The sequence below is a fragment of the Anser brachyrhynchus genome (assembly GCF_964034855.1).
Source record: "Anser brachyrhynchus genome assembly, chromosome: 3".
Taxonomy (NCBI): domain Eukaryota; kingdom Metazoa; phylum Chordata; class Aves; order Anseriformes; family Anatidae; genus Anser; species Anser brachyrhynchus.
The window spans coordinates 50,774,772-50,795,626 of NC_137696.1; the positions used below are offsets into that span (position 1 = coordinate 50,774,772).

At 37.7% G+C, this 20,855-nt stretch overlaps 1 protein-coding gene across 1 annotated transcript; it reads right to left on the minus strand.

The window, feature by feature from the left end:
• Positions 1 to 542: 542 nt before the first annotated feature.
• Positions 543 to 20,486, minus strand: CEP43 (centrosomal protein 43). Its single transcript, XM_080588463.1, has 12 exons — positions 19,997 to 20,486; positions 14,140 to 14,193; positions 13,621 to 13,675; positions 12,870 to 12,958; positions 11,295 to 11,429; positions 10,444 to 10,527; positions 8,151 to 8,368; positions 5,414 to 5,523; positions 4,754 to 4,822; positions 3,986 to 4,025; positions 3,285 to 3,378; positions 543 to 2,822 (listed from the first exon to the last, which is right to left on the minus strand). Exons 1-12 carry the CDS (start codon positions 20,084 to 20,086, stop codon positions 2,748 to 2,750), a joined length of 1,113 nt encoding a protein of 370 aa, XP_080444589.1. The 5' UTR covers positions 20,087 to 20,486; the 3' UTR covers positions 543 to 2,747.
• Between the last annotated feature and the right edge of the window lie 369 nt (positions 20,487 to 20,855).

Here is a 20,855-nt window from a genome sequence, read left to right on the forward strand (position 1 = left end):
GTTTTTTTTTTTTTCTATGCTGTCAGCAACAGCACAGTCATATAAACAATATGGGACTGTCAACTATAGCTTAGGCCTGAGTTTTTTTACTCCTGGAAATCCTAGGATTAGTTACAGAAATTACAATGTATGAGTGTTTCACAGTGCATGCTTCTGAACAGACGTAATTTGTCAGTCATTATTAAGAAACTCAGCTGAACTAATAATGGTAAAGAATATGAAACGTTGTTGATCAAGATTGTATTTTTTGCCCCCCCCCCCCCCCCCCCCCCCCCCCGCTGAATCATAAACCATCTGACAACTCAGACTGATACCCAATAACCCTATTCAGTCTGGCGTTAATCAGACTTTATGAATCACCATGAGGAATTTGCAGGATAGTTTGGGCTTAAAAGAAACCCAAGCATACACACATTCTCAACTGCAGTCTACACTGACTCTGAGAAGAAGAAAAAATCTTCCAGAAAACATCCAAAACCACAGGGCTTCCCAAATTTCCTAAACATTAATATTTTTGATTCAAGAAGTCTCAAAAATACAACTTAGCCAGCACAACAGCTTTATTTTGCAACTTGAAGTATTATACACAATTCAGTAAAATCCCACAGGAGGAACAGCACAGAGACTTACCACCTTTTGGCATTTCCTAATTGAGAGCCAAAGTGCAAGGTCTCCAATTAGCTCCCAAGATAAGAGAACAACACACTGATGTTAACAAAAGTCATGTTAACATTTAAAATATTAATTAGTTATTTAAAGGCCACATCTTCAAATGCAATTAGAAATCATTTAATAAAATTTTAGCTTCTTTTGGTATGACAAACTGCTAGATATCCTACAGCTAACAGGTAACAGTATCATGTTTTCCCAAGACATGTAAAAACACAAATAGCACTGTCTCTACATTATTTCATATACCTTAAAAACGAATGCCAGAAATCAATTGTTCCCAAGTGTTTGAGTGGAATTTTACGTCCTTCAGACATGCTGTTACTCTCCTTAAAAAAAGATCAAACAGAAACGACCTTTTTACATGTAGTATCTTGAGGCACAGGTTCCCCCAAACTTTAAGTAAATTTTACACAGGGTGTACCATTTTTTACAAAATCACTGTTATTTGAAGTCTATGAGTCTATGGCACATTGATTTTTTGGGGTTAAAAAAAATTCTCCTCTGCTGCTACAGCATGGCACAAAGTTAGAAGTTAACATGGTGACTAAATATTCTGATGCTTTTTGCTGGCTTATTTTGGGGCGCACATAAATAAAAGGCACGCTTTTCCCCCCTCCTCTCATTATTTATGTACTGTACAAGCCTAACTTTCCAGCACTGCTCCATGCCTGCTGGCCCAGTGCGAGAAAGATCCAAGTCAGCATCCAAAACTAGTAGCAGCTCTACATGCTTAACCAATGGCTTTAGTTCAGCATGCTACTTCTGAGGTGGCCATTGAGAGGCCAATGGTTTTCCTGAAAAAAAATAAAAAAAATTTACAAAGTCTAAAAAAAGATTAAGTTATTTATATTCATGTACATGTATATTTTCCAAATGTGTCCACAATGTTCAGAAAGTGCACATTTTGAAGTCTAGTTTCAGTATTTTAAATGTCCATGACCTATATATTATAGCAGCGCCATGCACAATAGTATCGTTAAGGAACTGTCAACGTTTCCATGACTGACCCTGTTTTGCAAGACTACAATGAAAATACAGAAATTTGCTCTTAGCTAGACCTTAGTGTCAATAATGTCTTCGGTATCATATTTTTAACTTTTTGGATTTACTTCTGTACAGCAGTTAGAATCTGAAAAACAGACAGTTAGTGGTTTCACTTTTTTGGCGCTCATTTTTGTACAAGGATTTTCAAGAATGAAAGTGTGCTTACAGCAAAGGAAGAGCCCTCAATAACAAAAGCTCCACAAATCATTACCACACTATTAAAAAGAAAACAAAAAAAAAATCAGGAAGATTTAGTTAATGATTTGTGGATCCTTACAGAATTACTTTTCATGATTTAGTGACCAGTAACATTGGTGAAATTATTGTACATAAGAACAGCTTAGGTCTAGCCATCAATGGTCTGACAAACGTATTTAAACAAGAATATTTGGAGTTAAGACTAGTACTAAATTTAGATTTGAGAGTTCATATATGCTTTACTTGATATGCCTTTAAAAAAAGGTCTGACTTTCAGAAAAGTCTGAAAAACTGTAGTTTCAAGTAAGTCTGGAGCAACTAGGTATTGTGGCTAGATTTACCATAAATATATGACATGCTGACTCGAAAAAACTGCGTTAAAACTACCAGAAGTTTGAAGCACTACCTCTGAAGGTTCTTGCTTTGGTTACCTCTAAAACAAAAAAAAGAAAAAAAAAAAGAAAAAAAATCAGACTGTTACAATAACAGTGCAAGTTTGTTATACGGCCACATGCCTCTGTGCATATGTTCTCTGATGCATTGTTTTTTATTATGCCCACTGCCAGCAATGGACATTCTTCTTGGAAAATCCAACTCCTGTTGTAATAGGTTTGGCTGAACCAAATGAAGAAAATAATTCGAATATCAGACTCAAATGGGAACACGGTTTCATTTAGTTCTGGTTAAGAATATTTAAAAGCCCTCTCCACCTACAGTCTTTTTGTAACAAGGCACAAATAGGGAGTGGACATTCCAGCAAAAGTGATTGTCTGAAATTAACAGTCCACAGCAGTCTTCTAGTCCAGCACAATGAAACATTTTTGCTGTCCAGTCTATGCCACATCTTCTAGATAATCTGCAACATCACTTAATTGAGAAATGGTGTGGTCTTGTGTGATGTCTTCAAGCTAGAAAAATCAATGAAATCACAAACTCAGAAAGCACAGAAAAAACAAGCATTATTTCATATAGTCCTTCGTACATCACCCCATCCTCTTGTCCTCAAGCTCTTTCATTGGGACTTTAACACCTTCAGGAGGTGCTTAGATAGATCTCGAGATAAAGGGATAAGGCATTCCTATGCTGGATACTAACTCAGTCTCAAATCCATTTTACTTGCCTTGAAATAGAGTGGGTTGTGCTACTGAACAATTTTGTTGTTGTATTTTTTTTGGTTTGTTTGTTTTTAAGTCAGTATAGTATCTAACATGATAGGAATACTAGGTATAAAAATACAGAGTATAATAGATGATACAACTTCAGCACATAACTTTGGAACATAAAACAGTACATTCCTTCACAGGGGATTAAAAATTAAAAACACAAGATCAGAAGAGTGTAAAGAAGAAAAAAAATTAAAAGCATCATACTTTATCACTGGCATTCAAGTCTTCTGTTTCAACAGAAATTTCATCTATTTCTTCGCCAATACTGATATCACTTTTCTCTGAGCGATGGCTAGTACTAGAAAGAAAACCATGAACAGAATTAAAACTTCCTTTTAAAACATCCAAGCACTACATTCACCTTCATATAATTTATACTTGCCATTTGATTTCGATTTCACTCCTTAGCAAGTTAAATATGAAGTTATTAAAAAAAACCAACAAAACGTAATAATCAGAGTCCTTCTACCTAGATGAAGCCATGATAAATACTGGCTTAAGCCTGTAATCCTGCAGTTTACAACAATAATATCTTTGCATTAGAAGGATGAAGCTCTTAAATATTTATAAGTGACTATTCATAATGTTTTATTTTATACTGGAATAATTCAGTATGTACCCTATTAATTCCCTAATATGATTAATCTAAATGTTAAAACATTGCCAAGTGCATGGTTCAAGAAAAGAACTTCCATTAAAAAAGCAACTTAACGTTAGAGAGCATCTTAAAGTTAGCACCTGGCTTTTAGGTTTATTTTTAACTGAAATTTAAAGGAGTTCAGAGATACTGGCAGAGTCCATCAATCGTGACTGGCTGAAATATTATGGAAATAATGTAAATATATCAATGGATACGTTTATAATGTTTGAAATATTAAGCTACTGCAATAACATCCTTCTCTTACCTGTTGAAGTCATCAGCATAGTCATCGTCATCTCCATTTCCTAAAGAATTTTTAAAGGGTATTAATCAAACGAGTTTTCTTTTTCATAAAATGCAAAAGAAGAATCTGTTCCTGCACCAAGACACACATTTTCATGGCCAGCAATAGTGGGAATACATCAAACTACTTATGCAGATTAGGAAGAGAAGTTGAGTTTATGTTTGTGATTAATCTCAATCTCTTTCACACTGAAATAATGTTTTGAAATCAAACATGAATTTTCAGAATACTGACAGCATTGCTGAAGACAAAATTTAAACACTTAGCAGCTCTGTTTGGAGACGATTGATATTTCTTGCATCACATCTAATTGCTGCTGCTAAAGCCTACAGGACAACTTTCAATAGGTGTGGAGGGCAAGTAAGTATGCCACTGAAAAACAGCAAGACTTGTCTGGCTACTTTTTTTTTTTTTTTTAAACAGATGTAAAATCCTTCTTTTATTAGAAACCGAGACACTTGATATTAGCAAATCTATGCATGGAATGAATCAAACTTTTGCTGCATGAGTGAAACTGATTTGCACACAAAACTCAAGTTTTCATTTCTCTGTATTCCTTCAGATGGGATCTTGCTCCTAATTCCAGCAAGTCTCACAACGGTGTTCAACAGAATAACAGAAGCTGAAAATCGTAGTTCAATATGTGTATTTCAGTTTCTCAGATTCCTCTAAGAAGCTGTGCCAGAACTTAGGGTTAGAAATATCAGAGCTTGTGTTGCTGCTACTTGCCTAATTCTAAAGATCCCAGTTTTGCATTCACCAACCGCAGGTCTTTCAAAACGGAATTTCTATTCAAATCTGTAAAAAAACGAATCCATTTATAACAGAAATTTGGCTTGTGACTCTAATAAGTTCCCACTTAAACTTACCCATCAACCATTTATAGAAAGTGGTCTTTTATAATAACCTTATATAATTTTTATATATATATAATATAGCATGACAATATTGCATTCAATTTTCAGGTTTGAACTGTGCTAATGTTTAAAGACATGAGCAACAAACACAGACAATACCCCAGTATTCAGGAGCAGGTTTTACAAATATCCTTAAGTGTCTCCAAAGAACTTGTGCAAATAACAGTAGTAGAAAGGACTAAAGTAGTTTCAGTTAAAAATGAGCCATAGGATTTTATACTCCTGAAAACTATTTTACACAAAAAAGGAGTGCTGATAAATTTTGCTCTACTATGCTGCCATTGGGGAGCATTACATAAACAGTATGCCATCACTCGGTGAAATAAGCATGACTGTAAAGCATGTTACAGCCAGGAGGGGGCCACATAAAGGCAACTTACATCGTATTTGTATCTGAATGTACAGACCATTCAGTGTGTTATGGGAAATATCTCCTACATTCATCAAAACACAAAACCACACAAAAGCTTACCATCAGGCTCCTTTAGCAAAGGTGCACCAGTCAGGGAACTTAACCCACTTTTCAAAGGCGGTGCATCAGAAAGGGATGCTAGACTTCCTGCTTTATTGGATTCAGTTTTCCTAAAACAAACCAAACAAACAAGTATTCCGGACTGCTGCAAAATGCATACAGAGACTTTCTCCTTGCAAAGACTTCTACCTGATTTCTTTCATCATAGACAGGCCTCCTGCACCTATATCAGCATCACCATTTATATCTTTCTATCAAGGAGCCTTTTATTACCCCCATGGATAAACACAGCCAAAAGAAGAAAGATTCAAATGTAAATCAGTATTTAAATCAGCTTGTTTTACAATGAAAATATTAGGTCTAATAAAACTATTAATCCCAACAGCAATCAGTCCACAGAATGAAAACCCTCTCAGTTATGGCGAGATGGATCTCATCACCATCAGTTAAAGTTTACTTGGTTATTACTCATTCCATTCATATATTCGAAGTGCCAAGTTCAAATAGTTCTTAAAAATAAGGAATAAAGAAACACTATTATTAAAAATGAGATCAATATTTTCACATTTAGTATTACCAGAACTCTTATTCTGATTGTATTCCTATTAAGAATGAACAATATCATTTAAATTGTTCATTATACCTAGACGACCAAAATATCATGTATTTTACCACTTAAATTTTGAACAACAGGTCAGAGACCTAGGGCAAGTGAAAATCTGTTATTCAGTAGACTGTGACTCTACTACAGACATAATCTGAAAATCATTTTTTCTGTAGGAAGTTTCTCCACTAAGAAAATCCCTATTTTAATCAATAAATAAGAGTTATTTTCTTGTATGGGTCTTTTTAGTAGGCACTAAAGAAAGATAGTCTACCCACAGAGTTAATTTGCCCTGTGATATGAAAATGCTTAAACAATTAGAAATGGGTATTACCCAGAAGATGTTCAGTCTTTTGTGCTTCTACCACCTGGCCACTGCATCAACAAAGAACCTAAGACACACTTCTACCATGACCTGCAAATATAATAATTTGCAGTAATTCCTATTTTATTTTTAGTTCAGTAAAAATCTCTGGTTCAATATCTGAAGGACTGAATTCCTTTAATAGTTCAGTTTAAAGACTAAGTTCAATTATTAGATTTTTAGTATTACAAATTATCATTTAAACCTGTTTTATGTCAATGCAACCACATGCTACAAAGGTTAGGTTTTGGTTAACAGCTACTTAACCATGTTCTTGAATATGGAACCGTAAAGGCACTCAAGATGCAATTTTAATCCTGCCATTTCCAATAAGAAAAAGAAAAGAACTACCATCATAGGGTTATTTGTAACACACAGTATTTTCCACAGAAAAATCACTGCTTTTTGACAAAAAGAAATTCTGCTCTTTGTAGACATCCAACTATCCACAGCCAAAGGGAATGGCAGAAAGATGCAACAGGGGAGGGTCAGGCTGGGTGTTAGGAAAAGATTCTGCACTCAGAGGGTGGTCGGACACTGGGACAGGCTCCCCAGGGCAGCGGGCATGGCAGCGAGCCTATTGGAGTTCAAGAAGCGTTTGGGCAATGCTCTCAGACATCTGGTCTTATTTTTGGGTGGTCCTGTGTGGAGACGGGCGTTGGACTTTATGATCCTTGGGGGTTCCTTTCTGCTCAGGATATTCTATGATTCTAACTACAAATGAATTATCAATAATCTTTCTCAAAGAGTCCATTCATTTATTGGAAAGAAACCTAGCTTACCTAGCATGATTACTTTGTGATGTACCAAAATGATCCTGTTTCAAGGGTAAATATCCACTTTGTCACTAATACAAAAAGGTTTATACTGTTCTGCCCACTATCAGTGTAGCCTGGGAAAAAGTGAACTTGAGGAGAGCTACTGTGAAACGGACTTGCAAATGTTTCTGCAGCCTCTTCTGGTAACCTCTACCATGCTAGGACAATCTTCCAATTGTTAGAACAATCCTCCAGTTACTCAAGCACATCAAAAGAACACCATAAAATGATCTTCTAGCACTTCTCAATATAGTTAGCTAAACTAAGCTCCAAAAGAATCACAACTCTGATGTGATAATGCAAAGATAAACTGTACAGTTTTATAACAAAACAGTTGCACAGTTCAATCACTAGCTCTTCTTTCAAATGGTATTTTTCAGTAATCAGACAGCCACAGAAGACCAATAAAAAATGCCCTTCATAAACGTCTGCAAAATTGACATATGCAGGAAGAATAACAATTCGCTGAAAACAGATCTGCACGCAAAAGGTGCTGCAGTGTGAAGAGGAAACCCTCAGCTGTGAGAAAGCTTTACTTATGCTTACTGTTTACACATTCACCAGGTTTTTTGTACTCCTTGCAAAGTTGTACAGATATCCAACACACCATCCCTCTCACTGTTCACCTCCTTCAGTGCTGGTCACAACTGCAGCTCTGCTGCGAGAAGAAACATTGGCGCCTGTACCTCACACGTGTTCGTTCCGCCAAATAGCCTGGGGACATTATACAGCTTAACTGATGCACCTTAAAATGATAGAGGTTTTTCTCTCAGGTACATTCAAGAGATCACACTTGACACTCTGAATTTCAGAAACAAAATACTTCAGAACAGATCTGAACACTTGCACTTACTAAGTGTGAATAATCAAACATCATCTAGCTCTTGAAGGTCTGCAAGAATATTGAGCACAACAGAAACCTAAATCAAGTAGACAGTCCAAGTCACTTACCAGCCGTAAGTTCTTTCTGGCTTGGGTATAGGATCGTCAAAAAAAGAATCTCCCTCTTCATCATCTTCATCCATATCCGGGTCACTTTTTTCTTTGGTATTTAAGTCTTTGTTTTGCAACTGAGGATCTAGTTTTGTTTCATTAGGCAGAAAATGAATGCTTCTTTTGCTTGCTTCCCCTGATGAGACACTTGTATCACTTTGAGTGCTTTCAGCAACCTTGAAAGATAAAGAAAACAGACCTCACTGAAAGGAAAAGTAATTTCTCTTGAAGAAAACCCAAACAAACCTATTTCTTTGAATACTGTAAGCAGTTGCATAATGTATACCAACCGACATTGGTTATTTCAATTTTATTAGTACTCCTCTGCAATCATGAGAAATCATACAACAGAAACAAAGCTGTTTCTACCACTTTAGACAGTGGTGTTTTTTCTTTTTTTTTTTTTTTTTACTGTTGCTGCCCTTAAAAAAATTTGTTCCACCCTCTGCATAGCTTTTCTATCTAGATGAGCTCTATTATAAGAGCAACTTATTTTGAAAGATGTCACTCATCAAAAAAGGCAATCTACATGCATGCTGCTTCTTAAATTCCAGTTTTTAATTCTTTTTTTAAAATGTGAAAGTGAAGCTTTCTTAGTGTTATTTTGCAATTCCGCTATAAAAAATGCTATTGAATTAAAGCCATCATCTTCAAAATAAATTAAACTCATGCAAATTACACCAGCTTAAAAACAAATAAATAAATAGATGTAGAAGGCTAAAGTAGTCAATTGAAAATGTAGGCCATGGAAGTTGAAAAAGGCCTACCAAGATCATACTACCTCAGTCACAGAACCACGTTCAATTGCTGGCAGCAGCTCAGTTCTTCCAGAGCAAGAAGTAGTACTTACACCTGCAAGTGGTAGTTACAACTTTCTAATTCCCTGTCCCTGAGACATGGAATTGCTGAAAATTAAGAGTTTAGCGATACCCTGACCAGAGTAAAAGGGAAGTTACATCCACTTTTCTCTTTTGGGCCCAGAGGGAGTGTGCTGCTGCTATCTTATCTGAGAAACTGGAAGCACAACAGTTGATCTTTGCTTGAATTCATATATCCCAAAGCTTTGCTAAAGGGAAATAACTACTTTCAAATCGTAGCGGTAAGCTAAGCGTGACTGAGCAATGCGTTCAATAAGCGTTCAATGAGCAATGTGCCTACTTTGGGTTTCAGTCTAATGTTGTTAGTAAGATAAATCAGAGTGTGGTTTCACACTTGCACTTAAACAAATATCATTCTTGCTGCTGCCAGGAGCTGTGGTCTTGGTCTCTTCTTACACAATCCCTTCTATGACACCTATTGGCTGCTGAGTCACAACCAGAGCCAATTCAGCTTAGATTTGCTGAAAATCCACCAGAAAATTTCAATTTTCCAACAGGAATCCTACATTGTTCAGCTAACTTTCATCTTGTTACAACCGGGACTTGCTAAAATTTCTTCCTCCTGCATTATTTTTACCCCAAGTATGTTGCACAGGCATAATATTCTTCCATCCTGCTGCCAAGGAGTGAGAGAAACAGGAAAACTGAAGAACTGTAGTCCCATTAAGATATCCACTACTTATTCTTAGAGGTTAATTTGTCCAACCAAGAGCTGTTGCTGTTTTTTTGTTTGTTTTTAAACCAGATATCAAAACAGAAACCAACTGTTGCCTCTTTCTGAGCGAAGTTATTTTCACCGAGGATTTGGGAATATATCATGAACAGCATTTTGAGCACATTTGTCTGTCTCCCACTTCAATGGGATTATGATTCGCTTGGGAAAGAACATGCGTATATAGAGTATAAAAAGCACTATCATAAATTCCAACTTGTTGGAACTAATATTCTACTTGAAAACTCATCACATCAGAATCAGAACGAGCATGTAAATTAAAATGTTCTGATCACCACCTCAGCTGCTGCTGCATGCCAAAATATTGGGCCTACTCTGTAAGAAGCCTGGATCCATTCTTTTTGCTGCTTAGAAACAACCTGTATATTATTTCTTCCTCTAAAGGAAGGTCTAAAACATTGGCTAGCATATTCTCTTTTCGGGCATTTTACCTGCTCAGCCACCTAATCCAAACACTTCTTCCATTTACAAAATCCTTAGCATCTGAGCACAGAAATAAAATACTAATAGTAGAGAGAAATGGAGAAAAATCCACTGATCATTTAATTGAATGCAATTGTATCTGGAGTTCCATATGAGTCCTAACTTCCACTTCTCCTGTATGCTACATAGCTTTTTCATTCTATTTAAATAATCTTACCTTACTCGGTATGGGGTGTGTATTTGATCTTCCATCTGATGATTTTGACGTGGAGCACAGGCTATCACTTAGAACTGGAGCAATCTAAAACGTTTCACACAAATACTTACTAAAATATATTGGTTCATGCCTAATACCATCATATCATAAGCAAGCTGTGACACTATGCTGCTGTGTTAGGAAGTCTACAACAACTGCTTCTAAATTTAAGCTTTGGTTAATGTACCAACTGCATCTCGGGTACACAGGATTTTCTTTCAAACCACAATCACTACAGACACTAATAAAATGCTATTGGTTGGATTTCATTCATTTAATTAACAACTTATTATTATACTACATTAAAATATTACTCTCACTGCTATCAGCTAATTCAATACTTCCATATATTTAATTTTAAAATTATATATTTGTCTTAAAAAGAGCTATAAAGCTTTGGCAAAACCAATTCTTATCTCAATAAGACCTGAAAAGTCTAGAAGTACACCAAAGATAAAAAATATATAAGAGATGTCAACTAAAGATGTTATCTAACCACACAAGAAATAAGAAAAAAAGTGGCAAAATGCTTTGCATAATTTTTCCAGATTCACTCTGTGCTAGTATGTTGCTGCAGAATATTAGTTAAAAGGTGGTATTAGAAGTAACAGAACAGTGGTAGTCATCTTGCAGCATTGGTTTCTGCTATAAGCTATGTTGGAAGCTTTTCCTGTTATACTAACCATACAGTAAAGACTTGAAACAATTTAATACAATGTTAACCAAGTGCTCTTAATTTCATTTTTTTTAAATTGAAATGAAAATAAAGTATTATGAGAAAAAAAAAGAAATTACACATTTTAACTACTTACTTCTCCACTGCCTGAAATCTTTTTCTGCTGACATTTTTTAACAACCTCCAACAACAAGGGACCACCCACACTACCTTCGGCTTCTGTAATTCCCAGATCTCGAGCTAAGTTTTCTCGACCATCCAGGCCATTTAACTGGGGAAAAAATAAAATAAAATAACTCACAACACAGAAATAACTGTCTGAAAACACAACATATATTTTGTTGTAACTCCTAAAGCTTTTTGGTCTTATTTAAAACAGCAATAATCTGACTAATCAGTCATTATTTAAGACTTCCTGTTGTATGTGGAATAGAGTAATAATAGCCTATATAAATCATTTACTTCTGATCTGTACGTGAATTTATGACTGACCATCCAAAGCTGTTTTAAATACAAAAACACCAGTCAAGCACACTGAAACATGGAGGATAAGAACACAATGCAATACACTGCTCAGAGACAGGGACTAATACAGGAAAGTAAAGTATTTCAGCATTATACACAGAAGTCTTGGCCAACTTGCTTAACTTTGGCCAAGTTTCAGAAATGCATTGCAACAGCTGAAGACGATGCTTTTATTGGAAAAAGAAAGCATTTCAAAGAGCTTAAGATGCCTTCATGCTGCAAACAAAGCACTCCTCCCAACAGCAAGTAGCAGCATGAGAGAAAGCACGACTGTTTCTGTTTGGTAGCATGAATCTGAATCTTGGCACAGATGTGTCCTAATATAATAAATACAACTAAAGATTATTTGGCAAAGAACAAGAGCGTATGGGATTTTATATGGTTAAGCCCTTAAAAAGATACATGGACTTCTGAGAAACAGCAAAATTATTTTTTAATTACAAAACCAGTTGATTTAAACTGTACTCAGTGCATTTCCCCAGTATTTTTTCCCTAAAACAATTAAATCAGTATCCAATGCAAATGACAAAAAAAGAAAATCACTGTTCAAATAAGAAGTCAATGAATGGATTTTATTTTTTTAAAATAAATTAACTATTTAAAGTGAAATTAAGAATAAAAACAAGCATTTGAAATGTTAAGAGAAATTCTTCAGTTAAACCAAACTGTTTCAAACCCAAAATTTATTACAAAAATGTTTATATCACAAAGAGACAATGAAACAAACATAACAGAAAAACTATCTCAGTATCAAAAACCTAAAAACAATCACTTTGTAAAAGTCCATTGTTTCAGTGAAATTTCTCTCAGAGTAGATTGCTGACATTATTTTAACCTTCATGTAACAATATTAAGTTAATAATATGACATGGTGAGATTACCGACAAAAAACGCTGCTGAAGTATTCTGTCATATATACTCTTCCAGGGTTTCGCAAAAGTTTTTTAACTCAAACTTTACATATTGTCAAACATTGACTTTTGCAAGGCAATATTCATTCATATTGGCATGTTTTCCTGGGAAATCTATCTTTATGGCAATGTATACCTTTTGCAGACTAAGTATTAAAAATTTCTTAGACTAAACACAAGCTATTGGTTTAAACAAATCTACCATAGCTTCCGCATTCATTGCCATGCACTCCAAACAATCAGCATATCGTACAAGCAAAAACAGTATATCTTACTGTGCTTGATTCAGGCTGAAAAACAGCCAGTGTAAAATCAAGATTGAAAAAACGTAGAAATTCTGCAACAAGACCTGCCACCAAGCGACCTAAAAAGTAAATGAGAGAGGTAAAAATACACCAGACAGAAACAATTCTTACTTCAAAGATATAGCACGTATATGGCTTCAGGATGAACATCTATGTTGAATCAACACTTCTACAAATACCATTTAGACATTCAGCAAGCTACCATCCCACAGTTGACTACACACAAGCTCACATCACATCCACTTCATAATTTGTGTGCTAATTCCCTAATTTCTAACTCAGCCGTTGTATCTGAATTATTTGAAGTCAGCAATACTGCAGGAACATAGAGATCGCTTACAAAACTCAGCCTTAAAGATTATTTTTTTAACTGTTCAGTGGCTTTAAAAACATCATTTTGCACTTCACCTATATGTGTTCACTACTGTACCTCTACAGTCTGTTTTCATTGCTTACTGTCTAGAAGGGCTTTATTGAGATAGCAAAATCACAACTCAACATGAAATATTAACTTAAATGCATTAGTCACCTCAGTTAAAAATACAACTTCAGCAACATTAAAAATTCTAGATTGTATTCTATTCTGAAGTGAGTAGTAATGCATTTATTTCACAGGAATAAACGCATACTTTACAGCATCAAGATAGTATTGTTAATAAAAGATTTAATCCTTTGTTCGTTGTTTTATTATTTTGAGATGCATAGTAATCAAAGAACTTACCATCTTTTGTACTCAAAAAATTTTTCAAGCTTTCATTTACCAAAGGTGTTTTGTTCTGTCAAAAAGCAAAAACCAAATGGTAATTAACAATATCCTTGTACTACTAAAAAATTTTAAAAAATCACAGCAAGTGGGTGTTTTGGTGTATACTACTCCATATAACGCCTGTCACATGTAATACAACGTAACAAAATCTCCCTTTCTGTTGATTCTATCATCTCTTGATTTTACTATCTATAAGTTATTCTGATCAACTAGACAGAAGCAATATAAAAGCAGCAAAGACAGTTACTTAAAGCTATAGTTTTACAGTAAAGTCTATATGACAATTCCTATTTCTATTGGGAAACACCCTGACGGTCCCTGCTTTGTTTTCTTTATGCTCTTATGCAATAATATATAATTTTCTCTTGATACGTTTCACAAATACAAAGTATTAAAGCTATTATGTCTAATTAAGAACTACATTAAGAACTGTCAGGAATGCTGAACTGAAAACACTTTTTAAAATTCTCTTACCTCCACTTTCTCTTGTTCTTCTAGTGCCAAAAAAACAGCTGCTCGCAACTCTGCCTGCCAAATAGAAGAAAAAAAATGGCATTTCCACAAGCACTGTTTTCCCTATGCAAATAGAATGCAAAGAGCTGGCAAGTATCTTAACATCTATTTGTTTCTCCTCAAGCAACTTGGCATTGATTGTAATCTACATCAGTGCAATTAAGACACTTAAGATTGCAGGCAATGTGACTTGAGGGTGAGAAAGTTTGAGAAAGTTTCCAAAGAAGCAATGGGGTGTGTGTATGTGGGGGGAGGATTTGATACAAGACTTCCTGAATTATTTCTTTGTGCTCAAAAAGATTCCAGATTACCTGTATTACCTCCTGTTACCTTTGTCTGAGAGTTAGAAATCCAGCTTTTTCAGGCAGCTTTGAAACACCTACCCTTAATTTACAATTCTTTCAGGAAAGACAAACAAATAGCTTATGATAATACATTTTAAAAAGTTAATGTTAAAATATACAAATTCCTATTATTTCTTGTCAGATCACACTCAAATAACCAGAATTTCTCAAGGAAAAGAACATGATTCCAGTCATTCAAATATTTCTGTACTGAGGTTTTGCCTGACTTTGAGGCAATGTCAAGGATCACAATTCTTCTAAAAAAAGCTTTGAATATTTAAGCTCAAGTCTTGCCTATCTTTTAAACACAACAGTTTCTCTGCTTCTTTCACTAAACATACTAAACGAACACATAAGTTATTACATTTGATTAAGTAGTTTACCACTTTAATCAACTCTTAGTCAGACATTTTTAAGCAGCCAGTAGATTACACTGCATCAAATATAAAGGACTGAGCTACTCCGTATGCCATTTTGGTCAAGAGCAAAGAAGAAGGAAGACCAATTTGCATAATTAAAATTAAGAACATTTTGAAGAGTGCCTAGGTTTCTTCATATATATTAGGAAAGGAAAGTCAACTTAAAAGTAAACCTCTTTGGACACCTTTCTAAAGGAAAAAGTCATGCAAAAAAAAATTTTGAAAGGTTTCTCAGAAGAGTAAAATGCTTATCAGTTGTGTGCAACGGTCATATACAGCAATTAATTTTTTTTCAGGTGCTGGTGTACAGCATCCAATCATCAAATAATCTTAGAAGCTAATAAATTTAATATTATTCTTACAAAATCAGTTTACATTTTACATTCTGACCAACAGCTAAAAAAATGTTTATTTAATTTTATACTTTAATTTAAAAAAAATAATAAATTAACCTCAGAGGTCTGTAAATAGCCTGCTGGAGGTGCAAAACTCTCCTTCTGCAAGGCTGCATTCAACATTGTTAATAATAACGCATGCATGAGAACATGGTGCAGCTGAATATTGCTTAGGGCAGTGAATACCTGTAGCATAAGATTTCACATGGCAGAAGAATGCACTACAACTGAGATAACTGTTTATGGATCTTCCAGACAAAGTGCAGTGATGTGTTGCTGCCATCTGCTCCAGTGCTGTGAAATGACTCCAGAGATGCACAGGCTTGAACAACCTTTTGCACACATGAGATTTAGCAGCACGTGGGCACCCTCCTGCCTCACTTTCACTGTCGCCACTTCCTAACTCCAAAATAACTGTCACATACCTTGGGAGAAACAGTGTCATCTGCCTCTGTAGACCAAGCATAACATCAAGCTGTCTGAAGTGATCACCCCAGGCTAAAAGCCTGTAGCAGCCCATATCCAAAGCTGGTGCCAGACTGGAAACAGCAAGTTTTATTACCTCTGTCCTGTCACTTCCCAGCTGCAAAGTCTGTGAGGTCCTCATCCCTAAGCAGGACCGGTAATTTCCATGACTGTTCTTTGTCTGCTTAAGTGACAAACCCTTCAACACAGCAGCCCTCCCTGGCTAAGCCAGATAAACTTGCTGGCAGTGTAACTGAAAAGATGAAGAATGCTGGAAAAAGAAAGACGGAGAACCCATACCACAGAGGAAGCAGTAAAAGCTTACAAGCCATAAACCCTAAATACGTGCAGCTACATTTATCACGTGCTTACTCTGTATGTCACATGCAGTCCTCATTCTCATACTCCTGAAGGCAGAATACATCCCCAAGGTTAAGAGGACCATCCTGACATTTAAAAGCTGAATTCCATTTCATCTGAAATCATTATAAATGGTCATATTTTATTTAACCTCTAAAAATAAAAAATAGATGTTAAAAAAAAAAAGTTTCCCCTTGAGTCAAAGAAATGACTTGATTTTATGATATAAATTGCTTTTTAAAAAACAGGCACAAAACAGGTGTATGGTAGTGTGCAGCATACTGACCTCAACACTTAATAATTCAAAGACATTTAAAAGCATTATGCTTTTAAAATACATGGAATGTATTTTTAAAATACATGGAAGAAAGATGAGAAAACAAATATGACAATTTAACTGACCTACACATGAGCAGTTAACAGCTCATTTAAAAAAAAAAAGTATTTTAATTTTCTCTTACAACACGGTATCTGCCAGCACCTCAACTGTCTAGGGTTTGAACCAAATTAGCAAGAACAATTATCAGCTGGCAAAAAAGGCATTACCAAACATATGATATTTGTATTGCTTTTTTCCCCTCATGTCTGTAGCAACAGCGAGTTCCCAAGATGCTGTAAAACTCAGGTGGCATAAACTTAATTTTCCAGAAGGAAAGAGATTGAAAGATACAAACCAAAACAAAATAACAAAGCAATACAATAAGCAGCATAAAGGCTCTTCTTCCTTAGATTATGACCTAGTGAGAGGTGTCCCTAACCATGGCAATGGGGATGGAAATGGATGATCTTTAAGATCCCTTCCAACCCAAACCATTTATGATTCTGTGATTTCACGACAACTTCTCTATAAGAATGATCACACGCACTTCAAGACTCATTTGATCATTCAAGATCATTTGTATATGTACAGCATGCATCACGCTTACAGCATCAGTGATTATTTTCACTGAAATACAAATATCCTGAATTATATATCTACAGAATTCATTAGGAAGCAGTCTTATTCATCAGATTCAGTCCATTAAGTGCTATGTATATATGCAGCACACATATGCACACACCGCGTGTATATACACACACACACTGCAGCTTAGAGAAAAGGCAGGAAATTCTCCACTGCAAGTGGCAAATATATTTACAAGTTTCCCAGCTTTCACAGCATGGCTTCATTAAACACTCCAAGGCTTAAAGCCTAATGTAAAGAGACAAGCTCTGAACAGATTCAAAAAGTGGTCATACAACTGTTTTTTTTTTTTCTTTTTCAGCTAAATATTTTACATCTTTACCAATGTGCCCCCAAATTAATTCAAAAATAAGAAACTGATCAATTGTAATTCACTACAAAATCGTGTTGTATGAGAGAACAAAGGCACCATAAGTTCTTTGCTAAAAATTACCCAGTCATTATGCGTTCCTAAATGTATATTGCGCTGACAGCCTGATACATTCTACCCACTGAAATCACTCCATTTTTATTCTAATCCTTTCCAAAGCTGTCTTTACCTGTAGGACCTCACAACAAGTCAGCTATACCTTGGTCATATAACTTTCTCTTTAATATATATAATTCAGCTGGACCTCAAATTTATTACAGTTAGCTTTCTAGCCTCATCCACCTTGAAAAAATGGCCAATGCTCATTCTGAAGTATTAAAATAAACAACTGCTTTGATAATATATAAATGTTCTCTCAGTTCTACAACATAATAAAATATACTGGCATATACATAGTAGACAAAGAAATACCACAGAGAATAACTTTAATTCAGTTTAACAAAAGGCAAATGGCTTTTTTTTTTTTTAAATGCATAGTATAACCTAAACTAAAAGCTAACCATTTAAGGAGACTCATTCACCATGAGTTCTTCTGGAAGACAATGCGCTCTTTGTCACGTACCAGCAGAACAATTTATCTAAGTCATTAATACTATCAACCAACAGACAGCCAACAAACTAGTATGTCAATTAAGGTTTACAATTAAGAAAAGAAAAAAAAATCCCCGAATGAGCAGCATTAACCATAAGCCTACCAATTACTAAACAGTAACTCCCAGTATTAAAGAGATAATCTGGCAACTAGGAGGCAGATTGTAGTTTTGTAAGTCATTTGCTAGCTTGCCTGGAGGGTAACGTACACCATATTGGATACTACACACTTTTAATATTAGAGAATAGTGAAGACTACAATAAAAAAATATTGACATGAAACTCAAGCTGTCAACAGTAGTTCAAAAACATGCATACTACACAAAGGCAGGAATTAGGTCATACTGAGCATGTGAGCTGTAGTTTCTTAATGGGCTTGTGCTTTTTTTTTTTTTTTTTAAGTTGTTACTGGCATTTTATTATCACTATATTTCTATTGATTAACACCATACAAGAGATTTAACAGGTGGCCCAACAGGCCTGTTTTGGTACCTATCTAGAAAAAAAAAAAAGTCTCCCTACTCGAAACAGTTACATGAGCTAGCAAGTCGAGGGAGGTGACTGTCCGCCTCTACTTTGCTCTTAAGAGACCCCACCTGGAGCCCCATGTTCAGCTCTGGAACCCCCAGCACAAGAAGGATGTGGATGTATTAGAATGACTCCTGAGGAGGGCCATGAGGATGATCGGAGGGCTGGCTACGAGGACAGGTTGAGGGAGTTGGGGTTGTTCAGCCTGGAGAAGAAGAGAAGGCTCCGGGGAGACCAGAAAGAGGCCTTTCAGTACCTAAAGGGAGACTACAGGAAAACTGGGGAGGGACTCTTTGTCAGGGAGTATAGCTATAGGACAATGGGTGGCTTTAAACAAAAAGAGGGGAGGTTTAGATTAGATATTAGGAAGAAATTCTTCATCATGAGGGTGGTGAGGCACTGGAACAGGCTGCCCAGAGAAGCTGTGGATGCCCCATCCCTGAAAGTGTTCAAGGCCAGGCTGGAAGGGGCTTTGGGCAACCTGGTCTGGTGGGAGGTGTCCCTGCCCACGGCAGGGGGCTGGAACTGGGTGGTCTTTAAGGTACCTTCCAACCCAAATCATTCTATGGTTCTGTGACTATACATTTGAAATGCAGGAGCAAAAAAAGTTTAATAATCATGTTTTATTGAAAAGTATGACAACTAGTCAAATACTCAGTGGACTAAGTACGCACACCCAACAATACTCTCATTGCCATCCAACTATTTCAGTTGTTCAAATGTTCCTGATGGAACTCGAGGAATGGCCTCAAGTTGCACCAGGGGAGGTTCAGGTTGGAAATGAGGAGCCACTTCTTCTCAGAAAGAGCAGTCAGGCATGGGAACAGGTTGCCCAGGGAGGTGGTGCAGTCACCGTCCCTGGGGGTGTTTAAAGAAAGGTTGGACCTGGCTGGCGCTTAGGGACATGGTTTGGCGGGTGACATTGGTAGTAGGGTGATGGCTGGACCGGACGATCTTGAAAGTCTTTTCCAACCTAAATCATTCTATGATCAATGAAGCGGAGAGAAACCCTCTAGACCCCATCCAACACAACTCGGCGGCAGATTATTTCCAGCGGGTTTGGCAGCAGCAGGAGAGCAACCAGAGAGCTCCTGCGGCCACGCCGTACCCACGAGCACGACAGGGCACAGGCTCCGGGCTCCCCACAGCGGTGGTCCTGAGCTCCCCACCCGAGCTGGGCTCCTCGCGGCTCCTGCTGCGGCCGGGCAGACTCCTGCGGCCCCGGGCCTCCCCTCCCGGCCGGACCCGGCTCCGGGCCGAGCGGCCGGGGAGCTCCGCGGCGGGAGCAGGCGGCACCGCGGGGCCGTAGGGCCGAGAGCCGGCCGCAGCCCGTGCGGCCGCAGCCCCCCCAGCACGGCGGCGGGGGAGCCCGCTGCTCCCACCTTGATTTTGTTGAGCACCCCGCTGCTCTCCAGCGTCTGCACCAGCAGGTCCCGCAGCTCCGTGTCCTCCTCCGCCGCCGCCGCCGCCATCTTGTTTCTCCCTGACAACCGCCCAAACCGCGCTAGCGGCGGGACGCGGCCCGCAGATTCGCCTCCGCCGCCGGGGGGGAGGCGCCGGAGCCGGCGGCGGGCCCGGGAGGGAAGGAGGCGCGGGGGGACGGGGCCGCCCTGGGCGGCAGCCCCACAGGGGACGCAGCGGGACTGCGGCCGCCCGGAGCCCCTGCGGCCGCAGCGCCTCGGAAACTGCGGCGGCGAACGGGCAGCGAGGGGCGGGCGGGAAGTTCAAAGCGGGCGGCGGCGGTAACGGCTGGGGCGGTAACGGCTGCTCCCTCAGGAGCTGCCGGGACCCAGGGAGGGCGGAGGGGCCGAGCGAGGGGCTTCCTACACGCTGCGGCTGCTCCGCACCCCTGCCCTCAGCTCCCTCGCGGAGCCGGCATGGAAGCATTAAAACCCAGTCTAGGTCGCTAATTTTATAATCGGTATGCTACAGGTGTAGGGTAGCGTCAGAGGTGCTGAAGGCTCCAACGAAATTTTCTCTCTATATATATATAAATAAAGCTTTTTAAGTCGTAACGCTTAATTCGTAGCTCTGCGTGTTGCCTTTTTATTATTACTATTTTTCCAGGCCGAGCTTCCTCTGAATTTTCTTCAGAAGAACTCAAATGTATAATAAAGAGTTTCAGAAGCTTCGAATACCCAAATTCTAAGTTTGCCTCGTGGATGGAGTAAAATACCATTAGAAGCTGATACAATTTCAGAAAGCGTGCAGTAGGTGGCACTGCATGTTCTTCATTCTGTC